Source organism: Semicossyphus pulcher, unplaced genomic scaffold, assembly GCF_022749685.1.
Source record: "Semicossyphus pulcher isolate SPU_LCO1_2020_fin unplaced genomic scaffold, fSemPul1.0.p SCAF_14, whole genome shotgun sequence".
Lineage (NCBI taxonomy): Eukaryota > Metazoa > Chordata > Actinopteri > Labriformes > Labridae > Semicossyphus > Semicossyphus pulcher.
In genome coordinates, this window is record NW_027211648.1 from 26,057,191 (window position 1) to 26,079,944 (window position 22,754).

Here is a 22,754-nt window from a genome sequence, read left to right on the forward strand (position 1 = left end):
ACCACATTATACAAATGAGATACAAATGTATTTGTAATACCAGAATGAATACAAAGTTCTTGTCCATAAAGGCATGATCTACTTTGGTCCGTCATGTTTCCTGTAATATGATGTCAAATCTGTGTTCATGTGAACTCTCCCAGCCGGAAACTAATGTTTCTGATTATTCCATCACTGTGTGGATGCAGGGATGTTGTCTGATAGTGTTTAGAGAGAGTTTCTTTGTGTTCAGGAAAACAATCTGTGTGGAGAGCATCACATTTGGTGTTTATCAGCTACTGTCTCTTTTTTTCAGTGATGATGTGATCTCCTGATTTAAGGTGGACTCACTTTTAGTCTGTAAACACGTCCCTCCATCTCCCTCTACTTCTGGCTCCTCCAGGAAGAGGAGCAGGGAAGACGGAGAGGAGGAGGAGGAGGAGGAGGAGGAGGCTGCCGCTCAGAGGCCGAGGTGGTCAGACAGCGACTCTGACTGACTCCACCATGTTGTCTCTCTTCCTCTCTTCCACACCACAGGTTTCTCTCCAAAACATCTGGCAGGATGCTGCAGCGACCCTTTCTTCCACGACAACTGGCCTCTGCATCTGGCGGGACCAGTGATTCCAGGGACAGCCCTCGTGTCTGGCAGGGCTGAAGACCCCACAGGTAGCACCTTGCACCGGGGGGCTCTCTGTACCCTCTCCACATTTTGGCACGGCGGCTGGATCGACGTTTCTTTCATCCTGAGGGCCGACTTTGCATCTGGCGGGGTTTTACCCCGGGTACCCTTTGCGTCTGGCGGGGCTGTTGACCCCCCCCTGCATGTAGCCTTTGCGTCTGGCAGGCTGGAGAGGACAGAGGTAGCCCTGGTCGTGTCTTCTGATGGACTCAGTCTCCATCGTCACAGTACTAGAGACTCCTGCTGATTGGTCTGGGGTCTGCACAGTCCGGGCCCCCTCCCAGTGATGCTCATCAGATGGCAGATGAAAAGGAGCAGGTGACCGTGAGCAGTGACTGGACCGCTGGCAGCACCCACCTGTGACTCAGAGCAACCCAACCCTAAATATGTATAACTGTAAGCCTTAATATATTTTAAATGGGTGACTTATTAAACAAACTGACATATCTTATCAGGGTAATATGATCACAAGTGGTCACTTTGGGTTCAGAAATAAAGACAAAGTAAAGTCCAGGTCCAGGTGGAGGGTGGAGGAGGTGGTTGAGTGTGGAGCAGCAGGAGTGGAGGAGTCTCAGTGTGTCTGCAGAGACTGTGTAGAAGGACAGAGCAGCAGCAGAGCAGTCCACATACTGTGATGATACTCTGTCACACCCAGAGGAACACACGGGGATGATGATGGACTTTGTGTCTGACAGTGGAGCTGATCTCAGAGCAGTTTAGACTACAGCACCGAGAGTCATCTCCACTGGGTGTGATTCTGTTGTGGCAAAAAAGTTCCCCGAACCCTCTTGTCTGCCACTTAATGTCAATCTCCAATAGGTTATAAAACTATTAAAAATATAGTCAAAGTCTTGAAAAAACTCGGACAAGCAAACACTAGAGACTGGCAGAATCTGATGCGAGAGTTTATTCCCGTATAAATACAAACAAATAAACCCGAGTCCATCCGGATAAGACTGCCCACACATTAGCTGCTCGGTCTTATATACTCTAAACTCCTCCCTCGCTGGGCTCTGGCACGTTTTTTCCCCATTGTCAGGTCTCTGCCTAATTAGTTAGTGTGTCGCAAGTGGCAGACTTGTGCCACCACCTGTTGGAGCCCCCCTCCCTCAACTCTGGCTCTCTGCCCTCAGCTTGTTAGGATTCTCCTTTAGAGCTTTAGAGCATTGGATTATAAGAACTTACTTTAAAACATTTGACTATAAAACCTGAACTATAAAACATGTGACTGTAAAACTTGAAGGCATTGGACAATAGAAACGTTAACTACATTTTGACCATAAAAAACTTTACCTTTAAGACATTTGATTATAAAGTTTCAGTTAAAACATTTGATTATAAAACTTTTGGATATATAACTTCAACTCTAAAACATTTCATTATAAAGTTTCACATTCTTTCAAACATTCCCTCCTGTGGGACTGAAAAGTTCCATAGCAACAACTTTAAGTGATCATTAAGACGATTAGTATCACTCATGACAAATGCATCATCCAGGCACATTTTTTTCCAACAATTCCTCTGTCAGTCACTGCTGGATGAAGCTCTCCTCTCCACTCTACCTCCCAGTAACATGGCCCAGTCAGAGCCTCCACACACACAAGCTGATGCTGCTGCTTCACCCTCTCTGGATCATCAGGACACAGCTGATCCTCTGATACACGACCATCCTCCTGATCGCTCACACTCTGACAGAGATCAATACTTCCACCTGATGAGAGAAGAAGACAGACAACAGAAGTCATATATCAGTGTTGACAGAGAGGCCCTCATCAGCTGTCAGTCAGCGAGGCAGCACATCCAGTTTAAAGACCAGCAGAGACTTCAGTCTGTTCATACCACAAGTCTGAACAGGACTTAAGTACACAGTGGAACTTAACTGCTGAGAGACCCTGAACGCATCATGACTGCAGAAACAGAGACATATTCACTGCTTACTGTAAACATGGATTCAAATCAGTTTCTCTGTGACATTTTTTCTGTCAGGGATAATGCCCGACGAGGTGTCCATTATCAGGAATCTGTGGACTCATGGAGGCCAGAGCCGCTAACACCTGAGGGTTTGACTGATACCTGGAACAATCATTACAATCTAATAAGGAACTAATAACACGAAAACATTATTCACTCCTCCAGTAAATAAAACGGGTCTTGGACACCACTCTGCAATAGGAGATATTTCTTGTCTGCTCAGCTATTAGCGAGAAAGCTAACAATATACTTGCTACATTAAAAGTCAATGACATTGTGTCGGATATAAGTTAAATATAATGAGACATAATAAGAAGACTATGTAGCTAACCAGCCGTGTCATTGTCCTGAAATCAACATCAGGATTTGTACGAACAAATGATCGGCCATGTTTACTGTCGGCCGCAGAATGAAGTAGAGAGTTGAATGGTGAGCGGGATGTCAGATGATGGCTGATGTGATCCACAGGATCAGTAAGTTCAGAGGGGCTGTGTACTTCCTGCAGCTCCTGTTTTACAGGCGCCATCCTGTGGTGCTCAGAGGTACTGAAGGACTACACTCAGTGCTGTAAATAAAGGTTTCTCTTTTCTTTCCACTCTCTCTTTCTTCAACTGCATCCCAGTCAGCAAAGTTCTCATATCCTCCCAATAAGGTCAAAGAGCTGTTGAAGTCCCTCATTGCTGTAGGTCGATGTTAGCTCGTTAACAAGGTGCATCAACTGTAAACAGAGGCTTTGACTTTGTACCTGTTGCCATGGTCAGTCATTGTAGAAACAGGCTGATACTACGTAGCCAGCGTATACGTATCCACAACTACTTAAAAGGTGTCCATTGTCAGGAAGTAATCAACACCCAGCAGCCAATCAGAATCAAGTATTCACCCAGAACATGGTATAACTACTTCAGTATAACTGCTTCAAATGTGAAATATCACATGAAGTGTAAAAATGGTGTCTGTCACAGAAACATTTGGACAAGCTGCTGTCACATGGACAGATATATAAACTATATATGATGTTAAAAGTCCTTCATGTTCATGCAAAGACTGAAGAGCAGAAACATCAGCTGTGATTTCTGGACTTCAGCAGAGGTTTTGTTCTGTACAAAGACCGTGGTTACTAAACGTAACCATGGTTCTGTGTAATAACAGATAGTGATTTGCAGGCTTCAGGCAGACTGATCTCAGAGCTGTGACAAAGATGAACTGATGAATTGTTTAGTGCTGAAATGAGAGAACGAACACTTTGAGATCAGATTTGATGGTACGACAGTTTGATGAACGAGGACCACTGTCTCTAAACATCTTGTGATGCTGTCAGCTGTAATCCAGCTTAATGTCCTGTACACATGAACACAACAACAACAGTTGTCTTCACATCAAATCAAACACGTGATCACAACAAGCTTCGTGCTGATCTGATTGGCTGTCTGTTCTCTCTCTGTGTTTCTGTCCAATCCTGAAGCCTGTCACTGTTCTCCTCTCACAGCTTCACTGAGGACAGCAGCCACTGGGAGGGTTGGAGGTTTAGCAGACAATACTGGAACTTTGCTGTGATAATAACTGTGTTTAGTACAATACTGCTGAAGCGAACATGGACTGACCTCAGAGTCTCCAGTCTACAGTGTGGACTCTTCACAAGATCAGAGAGCAGCTTCACTCCTGAATCCTGCAGCTTGTTGATGCTCAGCTCCAGCTCTCTCAGATGGGAGGGGTTGGACTTCAGAGCTGAGGCCAGAGAAGCACAGCTCATCTCTGACAACCTGCAGCGACTCAATCTGAATAAAGAATAAATGATGTGACTTTGGAGGAAAATGTTGGAAAAAGAAAATACTGAATATATTTGGTATTTTCTGCTCGTACAAACTGAAATAATTAATAAATGTTTCTATTACTGATTTATTTAAAAACATGATGTGGAATAAAAGATGAAATCAGGTGTTTCACAGGTTCACAGTGAATTATACAGTGTAGGATTTTTCTTGTTCTATGAAGGTTTTAAATGTGGAACTCAACATTGCTCTGCTACAGTCAATGGACTAAAGCAGTGAAGAAGAAAATAGACTTCAGCATTAAGATACTCAGTGTGGATCAGTATAATATCAGCCTCATGTCTGCAGTTTAGTGTCAACACAACTTTCACATCATATTAATCTCAGCACAGAAGTAAAACATGGTTTCTGACCTCAGAGTCTCCAGTCTACAGTGTGGACTCTCCAGAAAACCACACAGCAGCTTCACTCCTGAATCCTGCAGCTCGTTGAGGCTCAGCTGCAGCTCTCTCAGATGGGAGGGGTTGGACTTCAGAGCTGAGGCCAGAGAAGCACAGCTCGTCTCTGACAAACTGCAGCGACTCAATCTGAATAAAGAATAAATGATAGTCTGATACAAGTTACAGTTTAGTGCTTCTTGGTCTGTGATGATGTTAAAATCTGTGATTAGGTTAAAAAGATCAAACATTTATGACGACTGATTCAAATAAAACACATATTTAAAACACTATTAAAATGGTTGTAATGTAAATGTTACGTTGTGTTCTAGTTGTTGCCTTAGTTTAGGCTATACTTTAAATTACATTTATATTCCTGTACAACCCATTGCACTTTAGCGTATGTCATTTAATTTCCAATAAACAAAATTGTAAAAAGAAAATGGTTGTAATGCTAATTAGGTGATATTTAGAAACATTTGATTAATTCCTTTTTGATTTTAAACTGCAACAGAGCTTGTAGTGGTCATCTTTCTCCACAATTACTTCTTATGGTAACCACACGACAATGTTTTACGTGTTTAGTCCACAGGCAGGGTAAAACAACCGTGTTGCTTTGCCATCACTCGTTTACTGAACTTTTACAGAATATATTAAAATAAAAAGACTCATTTTCTGTCAATTAGTCACATGACTGTGGAAGCTGCACAGGACGGTAAGAAACTTACAGAAGGGAAATGCAAGAATAAATTACATTTAATGTTTAGCAACATTCCCTAAATGAAACAGACATATAATACTCGTTGTACTCCAGCAAATTATACTATTCAAAGAAAATTAACAAACATCTAACTAAGAAATGGTGGTTACAGAGGTCTTCTGTAATGCTGAAAGTGGTCTTTTAATCCCTCACCAGGAGAAATCACAGCACTTTCCTCATTGAACTTCAGACGTGTCTGAAAAACATCACACGATCACTGTGTGATTATTTCTCCTCATTTTTCAGGAGCGTAACACAAGAAGCACCAGTGGCTCCATCTATACAAACTCATGTTGTGCAGCCAAACACAACAAACAAGAAATACAATAAAAACCAGCAGAAAATAACTGAAGAGTCGACTCAAAATACTAAAGTTTCAAAGATGCCAAATATGTCCGAATGAATTTTGGTGAATGTGAACAAAGACATGGACAGTATTTCTTTTAGAAATAGTGGAGCCATAAACTCAAAGCATCTTCACTTTAAACTTTTCAGTCGTTACAAGAAACAAATATTTTAATCGAAATGTTGGAAAAAGAAAATACTGAATATATTTGTTATTTTCTGCTCGTACAAACTGAAATAATTAATAAATGTTTCTATTACTGATTTATTTAAAAACATGATGTGGAATAAAAGATGAAATCAGGTGTTTCACAGGTTCACAGTGAATTATACAGTGTAGGATTTTTCTTGTTCTATGAAGGTTTTAAATGTGGAACTCAACATTGCTCTGCTACAGTCAATGGACTAAAGCAGTGAAGAAGAAAATAGACTTCAGCATTAAGATACTCAGTGTGGATCAGTATAATATCAGCCTCATGTCTGCAGTTTAGTGTCAACACAACTTTCACATCATATTAATCTCAGCACAGAAGTAAAACATGGTTTCTGACCTCAGAGTCTCCAGTCTACAGTGTGGACTCTCCAGAAAACCACACAGCAGCTTCACTCCTGAATCCTGCAGCACGTTGTCACTCAGCTGCAGCTCTCTCAGATGGGAGGGGTTGGACTTCAGAGCTGAGGCCAGAGAAGCACAGCTCATCTCTGACAAACTGCAGTCAATCAATCTGAATAAAGAATAAATGATGTGATGTTAGAACATGGACTGTACTTATATAGCGCTTTTCTAGTCTTTGCGACCACTCAAAGCTGCTTTTACACTACATGTCACATTCACCCATTCACACACACATTCACAAACTGATGACAGAAGCTGTTACGTAAAGTGCCCAACTGTCAGCCAGTTATCACATTGGCTATGCCACCGGGAGCAATCTGGGGTTCAGTGTCTTGCCCAAGGACACTTGGACATGTAGCCTGAGGGAGCTGGGGATTGAACCTCCGACCTTCCGATGGAAAGACGACCGACCGACTCTACCACTGAGCCACAGCCGCCCCTAGAATACAATGTTCCTGCATGAAATCCTTTAATGTTTAATAATGTGTTCAGAGCTGAAGAAGGTTAAGAAGGTCAAAGTTCAGAAAGTGGAAACTCCAAACACCTGAACACAACAGGATGCAGGTTAAAATGTGTGAAATACACATAGTGAAAAAGAGCTCTCATTAATATTAATGACAACATGCTGCTACTTCAATAAAGACGCAGCGACTTCACCTCTTAAACTCTGCAAGTGTGACAAGTTCAAATATAACACACTCATAGTCTGATACAAGTTACAGTTTAGTGCTTCTTGGTCTGTGATGATGTTAAAATCTGTGATTAGGTTAAAAAGATCAAACATTTATGACGACTGATTCAAATAAAGAAATATATTTACTGTATTTATCATAAAATTACCGTGATATGTCATCAGAGATTAAGGAAACATATTAAGTTGAAATACTGGCTTCTCCAACAACAATGCTGCAGCCATTATGTTGTCTTTTAAAATTTCAATCCGGTGTGAAACGTCTGTGTGTGTTTTGGTCTGCGTGATCCCGCCCACTGCCCATTTCGTGACCCCAGGTTGCCAGATATGAAACAAATTGGGGCACAGGACTCATTACTCAATTGTAATTGTCATTGTCAAAGAGCATATCTTGTGCTCGAATAGGTTCAGCGTCCTCAACCTGGCAACCCGCTTGAGCTTCAAATCTGGGGAGGAGGGGACGGGGGGAGGAAACGCTCTCCAATATTTGGAATTTGGACTGCAGTACCCTTTTAAGACGCTAGCTGTCAATGTTGCATATTGTTCCTTTAAAAATTGTTACACTATTAAAATGGATGAAATGGGGGGACTCAAGATGGTGGCGTAGAGAGTGGCTACGCGTGACTGTTCTGAGCTCCGCACCACTGCACTGATATTTACAACATAACTCAGCCCAATTCAATATTCACGACAACTTTCTTTTCGGGTATTTTAATATGAGCATCGATGAGTATTTTCTGAGACGCCAGGACAAAATGCCACCAAAAGAAAGTAGAAAATCTGCCAAGACGAACAGACCAGAAGCTACTGCTAGCTTGCCTGACCTTTCCCCGGTGGAAGAAGAGCAACAACCGCTAATAGCTAACACCGAGGATGTCCTTGACCCGGCTTTTTGTCAAACTATTCAGGAAATAACGGCAAACATAACCAGGGTGATTGATGAAAAGCTGGGGCCACTATCCCAAACTCTACAGGCCCATACTCGGCAGCTGAAAAAAATTGAGGAAAGAACCACTGAGGCAGAGAACAGGATCTCTGCGGCTGAACACACCTCAGAGGCGGCAGAACAGCGGATTCAGGTGCTGGAAAACCAATTACAAAGCATGGCCGAGCATGTCGACGATCTTGAGAACAAAGCAGGAGAAAAAACGTACGGGTTATTGGCTTACCAGAAGACGCGGAGGGTAGTAACCCAGCAACGTTTTTCGAGAGCTGGATACCCAGCCTGCTCGGGCTGGAGACGAAAGCCGGCCGGGTGAAAATTGAAAGAGCTCACCGCACACCAGCTCCGAAGCCGGGGCCGAACCAGCAACCGCGACCTGTCCTAATCAGGTTTCACAACTTCGCTGACAAACAGAGGGTGTTGGACGCCGCAAGACGCAGCGGGACCGTGAGGTACCAAGAGTCGAGCATCATGTTTTTCCAGGATCTGTCAGCCGCGGTTCTGCGCAAACAAAAAGGGTTTGATGATGTGAAGAAGCGGCTGCGGGACATTGAAGCTAAATACATGATGCTCTACCCGGCTACGCTGAAAATAATCCACGGTGGGGAAGCCAGGAGCTTTGACTCCCCAGCTAAAGCCATGGCTTTTGTTGACACTCTCAGGTGAACTACACGCGAGTCACCAGCCGATCTGTTTATGTTTATGGGCAGGTTATCTATCTGGATGAAGACGTTGTTTTGAACTAAGTTTGTTTATGGGCGGATAATATATCTATTTGAATAATGATGCTGACTCATAAAGTCAAACTGAACCATTTCAAATGTCAACCTTTGCCCTACTATCCTTTATTTATGGGTGGCTGATAACATGATGTGTAAACCAATAATACAGAGAGTATTTTAATTTGTTTTTTTGTGGGGGCATTGTTTAAGGGTGGATATCATTATCATTCTGGTGGTGTTATTTGAGCTTGGAGCTGTAAGAGAAGTTATGAAGAAGGTTAAGGTAATCCCCTGGTTATCGCGTGGGGAAGGTTCCTCCAACAGTGCTGTTGGCACATCTGTTATTTCTAATGTGTGTTTTCTGTTATTTGTTTCTGAGCTGGGATACAATCAGGTGCAGGATGGGCGTAGGGATGTTAATACATTTGGAAGCCTAAATCTTTTCAGTAAAAAATGTTATGACCTGTGACACATTGAGACTGTGCACTTGGAATATTAGGGGAAGCCACTCGCCCATCAAAAGGAAAAAAATATTGCTATCTTTAAAAAAGGAAAAGATTGACATCGCTATGTTGCAAGAAACACACCTGAATGATGAGGAGCATTCAAAGTTGCAGTAGTGCGGCTTTGATCAAGTCTATTTCTCATCTTTCACCACCAAAAGCAGAGGGGTGAGATGTATCAAAGATAAATATGGACGGTATGTACTTATTTCAGCCTCCTTACATGGGGAGGATTTTGCTCTCTTAAATGTTTACTGTCCTCCATGCCATCCCCTTAATTTTTTGATGGAGACATTTGCCAAGTTATCTGATCTTGCGGTGGATAGAACTTTTGTAGGAGGTGACTTTAATTGTCTTCTGAATCCTTTGATGGACAGGTTTCCTTTAGGTGCCTTACCCCTATCAAAACAGTCGAAACAAATCATTGGTCTCTGTGAGGACTTTGGATATGTGGACGTTTGGAGGACACTTCACCCTGCAGATAAAGAATTCACCTTTTTTTCTAACCCTCACAATTGTTACACAAGAATTGATTACTTTCTTGCCCCCAAACAGTTTGTAGAATCTGTTGTCTCCTGTTCAATTGGAAACATTATAATATCAGACCATGCGGTAGTATATATGAACATTACATTTAGAAAACTTTCCAAAAAACCCACAAGCTGGGGATGGACACCTCAATTCTAAAAGATCACAAATTCATATCATATTTCACTACAGAATTTAGGCATTTCCTCTCCATTAACTCCCCCTCTGCTTACAACTCATCTCTGCTTTGGGAGACCTCCAAGGCCTATGCCAGGGGGTTAATCATATCCTATACTGCTACCAAAAGACGTAAAAATATGGAACAACAAGCTTTATAAGAAAAAAGGTTAAGTATATCAGAGAGGGAATATGTCAAGAAACCTACAGCAGCTAAACTGAAGGAAATAACTGCTATTCGCTCTACACTAGACTCCTTGTTAACAAAGAAGGCGGGGGAAAAATTAGGATATGCAAAACAAAGGTTCTTTGAACATGGTGACAAACCAGGAAGATATTTATCCAATTTAACAAAAGACGAAGGGCCTCTCAAATCATTGAGTCAATTTAAGACGGGTCAGGGACTTGCTCTTCTGATTCTAAACTAATTAATGACACTTTTAGAAATTTTTATACGAAATGATATCAGTCGGAACAAGCTAGCAATGCCAACACATTAATGGAAGCTTTCTTCTCCGAACTTGATCTCCCAACTATATCACAAGATCAGAAATCTAAAATTAAAAATGCCCTGATCTCAGCGGCTGAACTGCGTGAGGCCATTCAACTCCTTCCAACAGGCAAAGCACCAGGCAGTGATGGTCTCGGTAGCAAGTTCTATAAAGAATTTAAAGTCTTTTATTAGAGCCTATGATGAATATGTTCAACCACTCCTTTGAATGTGGCACCCTCCCACCATCATTAAGAGAAGCCAATATTTCTCTGATTCTTAAAAAAGGGAAATGCCCTGAGGATTGCGCCTCGTATAGGCCGATCTCGCTGCTGAATGAAGATTTAAAAATTCTTTCCAAAGTCTTAGCAAGACGCTTAGAAGGCCTTCTACCAAGTATAGTGAAGGAGGATCAAACTGGCTTTATTAAGGGCCGTAATTCCTATAACAACATTAGAAGATTGCTAAATATTATTCAACTATCTGAACAGCAGTCAGTGGATGGGCTTGTGATTTCCCTAGATGCGAAAAAAGCTTTTGACCGCGTTGAATTGTCTTATTTATTTTTTACACTTGAACGGTTCGGCTTAGGTGATAGCTTTGTTAAATGGGTGAAGGTCCTGTATACCCAGCCAATGGCTGCAGTCATAACCAATGGACTTAGGTCCACAAATTTTATGGTCCAGAGGGGTAGCAGACAGGGCTGTCCTTTATCACCATCTTTGTTTGCAGTGGCAATTGAACCTCTAGCGGAAGCTATCAGACGAGACCCTTTAATAGCTGGATTGGATGTGGGTGAAAAATCACATAAAATTACATTATATGCAGATGATGTGTTGTTGTTCATGTTAAACCCCTCCGTATCAGTCCCTCGTCTTGTTCAGATTATTGCCCGGTTTGCTGCCTTTTCTGGATACAAAGTTAATTTCTCCAAATCAGAGGCGATGCCTCTGGGTAATTTGCAACCACCGCCAGATAACCCTAATCCTTTCCCATTCAAGTGGTCCCCTGCAGGTTTCATATATTTGGGTATATATATTACACCTAAATTTAATCGGATGTTTCAAGCCAACTTTAACCCACTATTAGATAAAATCAAACAAGATATGGAGAGATTGAACAATCTTCCCATATCATGGCTGGGCCGAATCTCACTTCTGAAAATGAATATCCTTCCACTTTTGCTCTATCCAATAAAAATGATTCCCATCTTATTCAATCATAAAATAGTGAAAAAACTGAGTGGTTGGTTTAGTTCTTTTATCTGGTGTAAGCAAAGACCACGGATCAGGATGTCGGTGTTGCAGTTACCAAGTGCTATGGGTGGGCTGGATCTCCCAGATATTAAAAGATATCAATTGAGTGCCCATCTAAGATATATAGCTGATTGGATTGGATGCTTCCTCAATCTGGCTTGATATCGAGAAGTCCCTATCCCAGTGTCCCCTAAAAAATCGACTTTTTATTGATAAACTGAAATGTATTAAAAAGCTTTGCAGCAATCCTGTTACAATTAATACTATTAGAGCATGGAGGACCACACAGCATATGGAAGGCAGATCAGGACTAACATCGGTTTTCACCCCAATTACTGATAACCCTGACTTTCTCCCAGGGACCTTGGACACAGCTTTCAAATGCTGGACAGCTAAGGGAATTTCTTCCTTGGGTTACCTTTTTGATGGCCCTACCCTCATGACTTTCAATCAAGTTATGGAAAAATATGGCATATCAAGAAATGATCTTTTTTGTTATTTTCAGGTCAGAGATTTTATAATAAAAGACACATCGCTGCTTGCTGATGTTAATGTCACACAGATAGAAAAACAAGTGCTTCTTTCTCAGGGGGATGCTTCCATTAGAACCTTTTATGCCGGTCTGAGGGATCGCTCAAGTCTTGGTGCTCAGGCGCTGGGAGTGATCTGGGAGAGGGAGCTGGGTGTTGTTATAACTGAGGAGATGTGGGATGACATCTGGGATAATGCAAGGAAGATCACAGTTTGTCATCGGACAACAGCGATGCAACTTAAGATACTGCATAGAGCACATGTTGCCCCCAACCGTCTCTCTAAATACAGAAAGGATGTCTCCCCACTTTGTCTTAACTGTAGGACGGGAATTGGTTATCTTACTCACCGTTTCTGGTCCTGTGTTGAGATACAGAAGTATTGGAGTGATGTCTTATTTGAAATACAAAAGGTTCTGAAGGAGGAGCTTGAACTTGACCCGGTTTCCCTCCTTCTGGGTCTTCCCAGTGGCCGTGTAACTGATATATATCAGAAAAAACTGTATAATGTTATGACATTTTGTGCCAGGAAAAATATTCTTCAGCACTGGATCTCGGATAAAGCCCCCTCAGTTGTGGGATGGCACAGGACAATAATGGAATATATACCTCTGGACTTTCTGACCTGTCTCCTGCACTACAAAACAAATGCCTTTGAAAGAATATGGAAACCATTTCTTGATTACATTAATGTAAATATTTCTGCTATAATGACCAGAGCATTTGTATAAAAAAAAAAACTATATTATTTCTCTTTATTTGGCTCCCGTTGTGTTTCACCCTGTGCTGTATAATGTATTTTTGGTTTTTTTTTATGTTGTTATCCCCAGCTTGTTTTTGTTTTGTTTTTTGTTTGGTCCTGTCTTGTGTAAAAAAAAGGAAAATCAATAAAAAAAAAAATTTAAAAAAAAAAATGGATGAAATGCTAGTTATGTGATATTTAGAAACATGTGATGTAACGCTGAAAGTGGTCTTTTAATTCCTCACCAGGGTAAATGGTAAATGGTAAATTAACTGTTGTTATAAAGCACTTTTCTCGTCTTGCGACCACTCAAAGCTGCTTTTACATTACATGTCACATTCACCCATTCACACACTGATGGCAGAGGCTGCTACGTAAAGTGCCCAACTGTCAGTCAGATATCACATTCACACACCGTTGACACACTGGGAGCAATTTGGGGTTCAGTGTCTTGTCCAAGGACTCTTCGACACGTAGACTGAGGGAGCTGGGGATCGAACCGCCAATCTTCCAGCTGAAAGACGACCGACTCTGCCACTGAGCCACAGCCGACCCACAGCACTTTCCTCATTTAAAGTGTTTAACCTTGTAAACACCTCCATGTGGTGTTTCTCATGAGCTACAAGACATATCAGGGACAACATCAGCAGTCATCACCATGGCGGGGCCTGTCTGCTTTTAAACTGCAGTGAACCAAGGACAGGCTGAACAACACGTTTTCAGATTGGCAGGTTTGAGACGTCACAAACCTAAGGAGCCAATCCTGTTAATGGACGGGGTGATGCTATGCATATCAATATGTGTAACCTATGGCAACCACTTCCGTGATGCGCGAGCCAGCTGTAACCGTCATCGTAATTTTTTAAACTCACTACTGACTACTAACGTTAACGTGACTACTACTAATTACTACATTTCAAGCTAGCTAAGTTTCAATAAGTTGCGACTAAACGATGGCAGAGATGTGATTTGTTTTTGCGACGGGGGGGGCGGTTGGAAATTTGCAGAGTGGGCGGGGACTATGCAGATTCAGGAATTTGTAATGAGGGAGGAGGAAGAGATACTTTGGGAGGATGTTTATAAAAGGTAATTAAACATATTTTGCAGAACAAAAACATATCAGACACAATTTATTATTTCAAGCAGAGAATGTGTTGAAACATGACTGAAGCTGATCTTTAACTACAGACGTGTCTGAGAAACATCACCCGATCACTGTGTGATTATTTCTCCTCATTTTTCAGGAGCGTAACACAAGAAGCACCAGTGGCTCCATCTATACAAACTCATGTTGTGCAGCCAAACACAACAAACAAGAAATACAAGAAAAACCAGCAGAAAATAACTGAAGAGTCGACTCAAAATACTAAAGTTTCCAAGATGCCAAATATGTCGGAATGAATTTTGGTGAATGTGAACAAAGACATGGACAGTATTTCTTTTAGAAATAGTGGAGCCATAAACTCAAAGCATCTTCACTTTAAACTTTTCAGTCGTTACAAGAAACAAATATTTTAATCGAAATGTTGGAAAAAGAAAATACTGAATATATTTGTTATTTTCTGCTCGTACAAACTGAAATAATTAATAAATGTTTCTATGACTGATTTATTTAAAAACATGATGTGGAATAAAAGATGAAATCAGGTGTTTCACAGGTTCACAGTGAATTATACAGAGTAGGATTTTTCTTGTTCTATGAAGGTTTTAAATGTGGAACTCAACATTGCTCTGCTACAGTCAATGGACTAAAGCAGTGAAGAAGAAAATAGACTTCAGCATTAAGATACTCAGTGTGGATCAGTATAATATCAGCCTCATGTCTGCAGTTTAGTGTCAACACAACTTTCACATCATATTAATCTCAGCACAGAAGTAAAACATGGTTTCTGACCTCAGACTCTCCAGTCTACAGTGTGGACTCTCCAGAAAACCACACAGCAGCTTCACTCCTGAATCCTGCAGCTCGTTGTGTCTCAGCTCCAGCTCTCTCAGATGGGAGGGGTTGGACTTCAGAGCTGAGGCCAGAGAAGCACAGCTCATCTCTGACAACCAGCAGTCCCACAATCTGAATAAAGAATAAATGATGTGACGTTAGAATACAATGTTCCTGCATGAAATCCTTTAATGTTTAATAATGTGTTCAGAGCTGAAGAAGGTTAAGAAGGTCAAAGTTCAGAAAGTAGAAACTCCAAACACCTGAACACAACAGGATGCAGGTTAAAATGTGTGAAATACACAAAGTGAAAAAGAGCTCTCATTAATATTAATGACAACATGCTGCTACTTCAATAAAGACGCAGCGACTTCACCTCTTAAACTCTGCAAGTGTGACAAGTTCAAATATAACACACTCATAGTCTGATACAAGTTACAGTTTAGTGCTTCTTGGTCTGTGATGATGTTAAAATCTGTGATTAGGTTAAAAAGATCAAACATTTATGACGACTGATTCAAATAAAGAAATATATTTACTGTATTTATCATAAAATTACCGTGATATGTCATCAGAGATTAAGGAAACATATTTAGTTGAAATACTGGCTTCTCCAACAACAATGCTGCAGCCATTATGTTGTCTTTTAAAATTTCATTCCGGTGTGAAACGTCTGTGTGTGTTTTGGTCTGCGTGATCCCGCCCACTGCCCATTTCGTGACCCCAGGTTGCCAGATATGAAACAAATTGGGGCACAGGACTCATTACTTGTCATTGTCAAAGAGCACGTCTTGTGTTCGAATAGGTTCAGTGTCCTCAACCTGGCAACCCGCTTGAGCTTCAAATCTGGGGAGGAGGGGACGGGGGGAGGAAACGCTCTCCAATATTTGGAATTTGGACTGCAGTACCCTTTTAAGACGCTAGCTGTCAATGTTGCATATTGTTCCTTTGAAAATTGTTACACTATTAAAATGGTTGTAATGCTAATTATGTGATATTTAGAAACATTTGATTCATTCTTTGTTGTTGAGTTTAAACTGCAACAGAGGTCTTCTGTAACGCTGAAAGTGGTCTTTTAATCCCTCACCAGGAGAAATCACAGCACTTTCCTCATTGAACTTCAGACGTCTCTGAGAAACATCACCCGATCACTGTGTGATTATTTCTCCTCATTTTTCAGGAGCGTAACACAAGAAGCTCCAGTGGCTCCATCTATACAAACTCATGTTGTGCAGCCAAACACAACAAACAAGAAATACAATAAAAACCAGCAGAAAATAACTGAAGAGTCGACTCAAAATACTAAAGTTTCCAAGATGCCAAATATGTCACAATGAATTTTGGTGAATGTGAACAAAGACATGAACAGTATTTCTTTTAGAAATAGTGGAGCCATAAACTCAAAGCATCTTCACTTTAAACTTTTCAGTCGCTACAAGAAACAAATATTTTAATCTAAATGTTGGAAAAAGAAAATACTGAATATATTTGTTATTTTCTGCTCGTACAAACTGAAATAATTAATAAATGTTTCTATGACTGATTTATTTAAAAACATGATGTGGAATAAAAGATGAAATCAGGTGTTTCAGAGGTTCACAGTGAATTATACAGTGTAGGATTTTTCTTGTTCTATGAAGGTTTTAAATGTGGAACTCAACATTGCTCTGCTACAGTCAATGGACTAAAGCAGTGAAGAAGAAAATAGACTTCAGCATTAAGATACTCAGTGTGGATCAGTATAATATCAGCCTCATGTCTGCAGTTTAGTTTCAACACAACTTTCACATCATATTAATCTCAGCACAGAAGTAAAACATGGTTTCTGACCTCAGAGTCTCCAGTCTACAGTGTGGACTCTCCAGAAAACCACACAGCAGCTTCACTCCTGAATCCTGCAGCTCGTTGAGGCTCAGCTGCAGCTCTCTCAGATGGGAGGGGTTGGACTTCAGAGCTGAGGCCAGAGAAGCACAGCTCGTCTCTGACAACCTGCAGCGACTCAATCTGAATAAATAATGAAGACAAAATTACAGATTTTCCTTCAAATGAGTGGAGTGACTTTTCCATTGTGTTCTGTGGATCATCATGACGTCAGCCTTCTGCAGTCATCATCCAAATGTCAACAGAACATTCATACACCTTTTCATGTCAGCACAGGTTAATAACATGCTGCTGATCTCAGTCACGTCTGTAATTAGAGAATCATGAACACATCAGACATGTTGGACTAAACACTGTTCATTCATTCATTTATGAAATGACCTTCTTCTTACTGTATTTGGGGGCTTAGTAGGTCTATGGAATAAAAGGAGATGTCCACATTTGTTGAAGTCTTAAAATAACAGCCACATGCTTTCTGCACATTAAAGACTCATTAGTGGCAGCAATGATTCCTACTGTCCCCAGTGAGTGTGAAGTGGTCCCTTCCTAACAAAACTACACAGCAGGATAAACTCCATAAGTTCATGTGAAACTAATATGAAGCTTCAGCAGTCTGAGTCAGCCAAATCAAGTCTGTGTCCACCAAAGGTTCAAACTATTTACAACCAAATTCACTCTTTGAGTCACTATTCCTCCACTGCAGCTCAACAAGGAGACAGTCAAACACCAAACACTTGATATGTGTAGCTCAGTCTGCTGAAGCCTCTTATTAGTTTCAGCTAAACTGTAAAAGTCATTTTTGTGAAGTGAAAGAGTGTGAATGTTTGTCCTCCATCTCGTAACATTGGAGTCAGGTTAGAAGAGGATTTCTTCACAGACAGTATGGACAGAGGGAATGATGACAGACAGAAAATAACTCTATAAATATATGTGCATATGGGAATGTGAGTGTTGTCTTTAGATTGACCTGAAGAAATATGAACCTCTCCATTAAGACAAACATGTTTCTGGTGCAGACTATTGATTTGTTTTGGCTGAAATCTAAAGGTCTGTTTCTTCAAATAGTTCCTCAATGCTGACATGAAAACAAAGCAACACTTTGATCTGTTAGAAAGAATAACAGGAAATAATATAGAAGCTCAGATAACTCAAACTTAACGCTGTCATTCAGAATCATCACTTCATGTGGCTTTAACCAGGTGTAACACTTGTTCTTTTGAAGGATGCTGCACCTTTTGACATGTTCAAATGACTTTGATGTGTAATTTAATCTTTATTAAGCTTCTAAAGTTTGACTGAACTTTGAACAATAAAATCTGCATATATTTACAGTCTGTTCATGTTGTGAATCACAAACACTATGACTGATATTTTTGGAGTAATTACATCAGAGTCCTTTTTTAAATCTTCACACAGACTTTGAATCCTGCTCTGTCGTGTTGTTTTGGCCGCTGTTAGGCTGCTGTTTATTACTCTTAGCTCTGCTTTGATGCACACCACACCACAGCAGCTGTGTGGGGCGTCAGCTTCTGATACCATGAAGATCATCACAGTTCCTTCCTTCACCTTTACTGAGCTCTGCATTCATGACTCCCTTTTCTTTATCGACCCTGTCTCTCTGTCTGTTTACACAGAAGCTCAAACTCTCTGCAGCCGGTTTTCATCTGCTATCATCAGATCTACGACATCGTTCACATCCCTCACACACATTACAGCCTCGTCAGTGCTGACATCATCTTCACTGTCTGATCGACACCAATGTGAGTCGTGTGGAAACTTTCAAACAGTGAATATCTCTTTTCTTTTCTTCACTTGTTGTTCAGCCATTTGGAAAGACAGAACATTTTAAAATCACTTCTTCAGATCTGTGATCAGGTCAATCCTGAAGATTAACCACCCAAAACTTTGAACCTCAGTCAAGGAGTTGAATTGAACACATAAGAAAAACTACATGCTACAGTCAGTAAACTGACCTCAGAGTCTCCAGTCTACAGTTTGGACTCTCCAGTCCAGCAGACAGCTTCACTCCTGAATCCTGCAGATTGTTGTCACTCAGGTCCAGCTCTCTCAGATGGGAGGGGTTGGACTTCAGAGCTGAGGCCACAACTTCACAGTGAGTCTCTGACAGTCCACAGTAAGAAAGTCTGTTATGACACATAAATTACATGATATGTTACAATGAAAGAGACCCTTTGTGTTTACTTCATGACAGTTTGACACATCAGACTAAATAACAATCTAAGTTTGCTGTTCACCTCAGGGTTCAGCTCATCTTATCTTTCTGTGTTTGACATGAAACAATAATTCTCCTCACTCCCTCTCGTACCTGCACACTTTGCATCTTTGATTTGCTTTAATGTGCAGATAAAGGAGGAGAAAATGTCTGTCTCCAAAGAGTTAGCATGAGGACGTCTTGATTAGAAACCTTTTTTACAACTTAGTTAACAATTACAGTCGAGAAAGACGATCTGTCTTTGCTGGCTACCTGCTGCTTTCAGGTTCACGTGCATGAGTGGGAAAATTCAGTGACTGGTGTCAAGTGGGATCGAAACAAAAGGAACCTTTTAACAGTATTAGACGTGTACATATTTAAATAATATTATAATCAAACATTTTGATGTGTATGACAGCTGAGTGCATGAAGTTTTGTCGTCTACATTCTGTTGTGAGCATCTGAAGAACTTATTCAGCAAACAAACATAGTTAACAAACCGGTAAGGTTTCATTATCGTTACCATGACGTCATCAGAAAGATGTTGTCACTGTATCAGTATTAAGATCAATAACATTGGTGTGTATACGATCTCTTAAAGTCTGAATTTCACCATAATGTTCTGAGATATTCATCAGACCTTAAATATTGGTGGAAGCTGTGCATTTCCTGCTACTACTCTTCTCTACAGCAACAAGAGAGAGAAACACCTGTCAGCTTCTTTCTGTGAGCAACAGAATATCAGGAAACACTTCAAAACACAGCCATGTAACACAACCTCCCTCTTTCAAATGTGGAATTCATAAGCAACTATTTTATTCGGCCTGCTGTCTGTCTCTGCAAACTTTGGTTGTGTTTCTGTTGTTTTTGTCGCTTTTCTCCTTTAATGTCAAGTCTCTGCTGATATATGATCGCCAAACACTCCTAAATCTTCGATCCTCTTTTGAAAATATGGGTCAGTTTCAACAAGATGGACAGAAAACAGTCTGTCCCCCGCTTCTCTCTGGTATACCTGCTTACCTCTACCGTGGTCCAGCTCCACCGGCGCGCAGAGGACGCAAACGTCGGGGGAAGCGCAGCGGCAGGCTAGTGAAACTGAAAGCCTGTTTGGCGTGCTCTCCTGCTGGTTTTCCTGGATATACTGGGTTGATTTGTCATCGCTTCACTTTGTGGCGCTCCGTGGATCCAATCGGTCCTTCTCTGGTTCCTGTGGCCGGCTCGGATGAGGGGCGGCCGACCCGGCGTCTCTCCTTTCCCTACTTCTGCAGGCGCGGGGTGAACCTACACAACCTGCGGCCGCTTGCTCGGGCTCCACAGACGGCTACTGCCCCGGCTCCAGCTACTTTAACTCCCCGAGGTCATCAGGTCGCGGAGGAGGCATAGCGACTGTTTACAGGGAAAGCTATATTTGTAAACAGGTCACACTGACAACTTCTTACTCCAGCTTTGAGATGAACCTATTTGAGCTTGGCTCTGCCCCCCGGGTGTTGTGCGCTGTTATTTACAGACCACCCAAGTATAACAAAGACTTTATTGGTGACTTTGCTGATCTATTGGCAGGAATAATGCCTAATTATGACCGAGTTTTAATCGTTGGGGATTTTAATACCCACGTGTGTTGTCCTGTGAAGCCGTTGGCCAAAGACTTTTTACATCTCATTGACTCTTTTAATCTTGTACAGCTTGTGTCTGGTCCTACACAAGAACGTGGACACACTTTTGACCTAGTTTTAACACATGGTTTTACTGTTTGTAACTTAGAAGTTTGTGATGCTGCGTTTTCAGACCATATGCCTGTTATATTTGACATGCCTTTTCCTTGTCACATGGTCAAACCTCGTGCTCCTGTACAGCGCTGTCGGGCTGTTAATTCCTCCACTGCTGCTCAGTTCTCTGCAGCCTTCAACTCAGCGCTCAGCCCAACCGAGTCCATGGGCTTTTACTCAGATGTTGAGGCATTATCTTCTCACTTTAACTCAACATGTCAAACCATTTTAGATGCTGTGGCTCCTTTAAAAACGAGGCTTCCAAGCCTAGACCCGAGCCCTGGATAAATGACGCCACGCGCTGTCAGGCGTGAGTGCAGGAGAGCGGAGCGAAAATGGAAAAAGGACAAGTTACAGGTGTCTTTCCAGATGTTGAAGGACAGCTGGCGTACTTATCAGAGAACTGCGAGAGCTGCTAAAGCCCATCATTTTTCTGATATTATTGCCTCTAACTGTCACAATCCTCGTGTTCTGTTTAAAATCGGAACCTCTGTTATCAACGCCCCACAATCAGCCTGCCTGGAGAACTCGACTGAAGTGTGTGAGAACTTCTTGAGCTTTTTTACTGATAAGGTTTCGAGTATTAGGGCCCTCATTAGTCCTCCTTCTTATGACCCCTCCATATTTGTCACATGCTCTGCCGTTTTTGACCAGTTTGAGCTTGTCAGTCTGCCCTCTTTGATGGATATAGTTGGTCATATGAAGCCTGCTGGGTCTCCTAACGATCCAATCCCACCTCGTCCTTTTAAAGAGGTTTTCCCCACCTTGGCACCATATGTGCTCAATATTATAAACAGCAGCCTAACTAATGGGACTTTACCTGTGAGTTTTTAGCATGCAGTGGTGACACCATTGATAAAAAAACCCTGGCTTAGACTCTTCTGTAATGTCAAATTTTTGGCCAATCTCTAAACTCCCTTTTCTGTCTAAGATTTTGGAGAAAATTGTTTATTGCCAGCTGAAGTCATTCTTAGATGAGCACAACATTTTTGAGGTGTTCCAGTCTGGGTTTAAAACCCGACACAATACTGAGTGGGCACTGTTGAGGGTTTTTAATGACATTTTTTTAGCCACAGACTCTGGTCACAGTGTTGCTTTGGTTCTGTTGGACCTAACAGCTGCCTTTGACACAATTGACCATCAGATCCTCCTGTCGCGCCTGGAGAACTGGGTGGGTATTCAGGGTGGTGCTTTGGATTGGTTCAGGCCCTATTTAAAAGAGAGAAGTATTCGCGTTTGTGTTGGAGCCGCTGAGTCTTCTGCAGCGCCTCTCACATGTGGAGTGCCTCAAGGCTCTATTCTTGGCCCTCTTCTCTTCTCACTGTACTTACTTCTTCTAGGATCAATTCTCTGTAAACACGGCATCGCATTCCATTTTTATGCCGATGATAGCCAAATTTATGTGCCACTAAAGCATGGGAATGCCAATCATCTATTGGAGTGCTTTCCAGAAATAAAGACATGGATGTCAATTAATTTTCTGCATTTAAATGACAAAAAGACCGAGGTCATGTTGTTTGGGCCTAGTGATGCTACCATAGTCCATGCTGATCTAGGCCCTTTAAGTCAATATTTGACACCAACAGCAACAAATCTGGGTGTAAGACTGGACAGTGATCTTAAACTTGACGCACAGATCAATTCAGTGGTCAAGTCCAGCTTTTTTCAGCTGAGACAACTGGCTTAAGTTAAGCCTTTTTTGTCCTGGCATCACTTCCGAGATTTTAATCCATGCTTTTATCACAGCTCGTTTAGATTACTGCAATGCACTTTATGTTGGTCTTAGCCAGAAGTCACTCACTCGACTACAGCTGGTTCAAA

General features: G+C 41.5%; 1 protein-coding gene across 1 annotated transcript in view; it reads right to left on the reverse strand.

Annotated features, from left to right (window-relative positions):
• Positions 1 to 752: 752 nt before the first annotated feature.
• LOC138590756 (protein NLRC3-like) overlaps positions 753 to 22,754 on the reverse strand; it is a 29,681-nt gene continuing 7,679 nt past the window's right edge. The window contains exons 5-11 of the mRNA XM_069661116.1: positions 18,929 to 19,099; positions 16,905 to 17,078; positions 15,033 to 15,206; positions 6,555 to 6,665; positions 2,498 to 2,565; positions 2,221 to 2,369; positions 753 to 947 (exon numbers count right to left, since the gene is read on the reverse strand). Coding sequence (XP_069517217.1) covers positions 753 to 947; positions 2,221 to 2,369; positions 2,498 to 2,565; positions 6,555 to 6,665; positions 15,033 to 15,206; positions 16,905 to 17,078; positions 18,929 to 19,099 — 1,042 coding nt within the window. The remainder of the gene's footprint in view (positions 948 to 2,220; positions 2,370 to 2,497; positions 2,566 to 6,554; positions 6,666 to 15,032; positions 15,207 to 16,904; positions 17,079 to 18,928; positions 19,100 to 22,754) is intronic.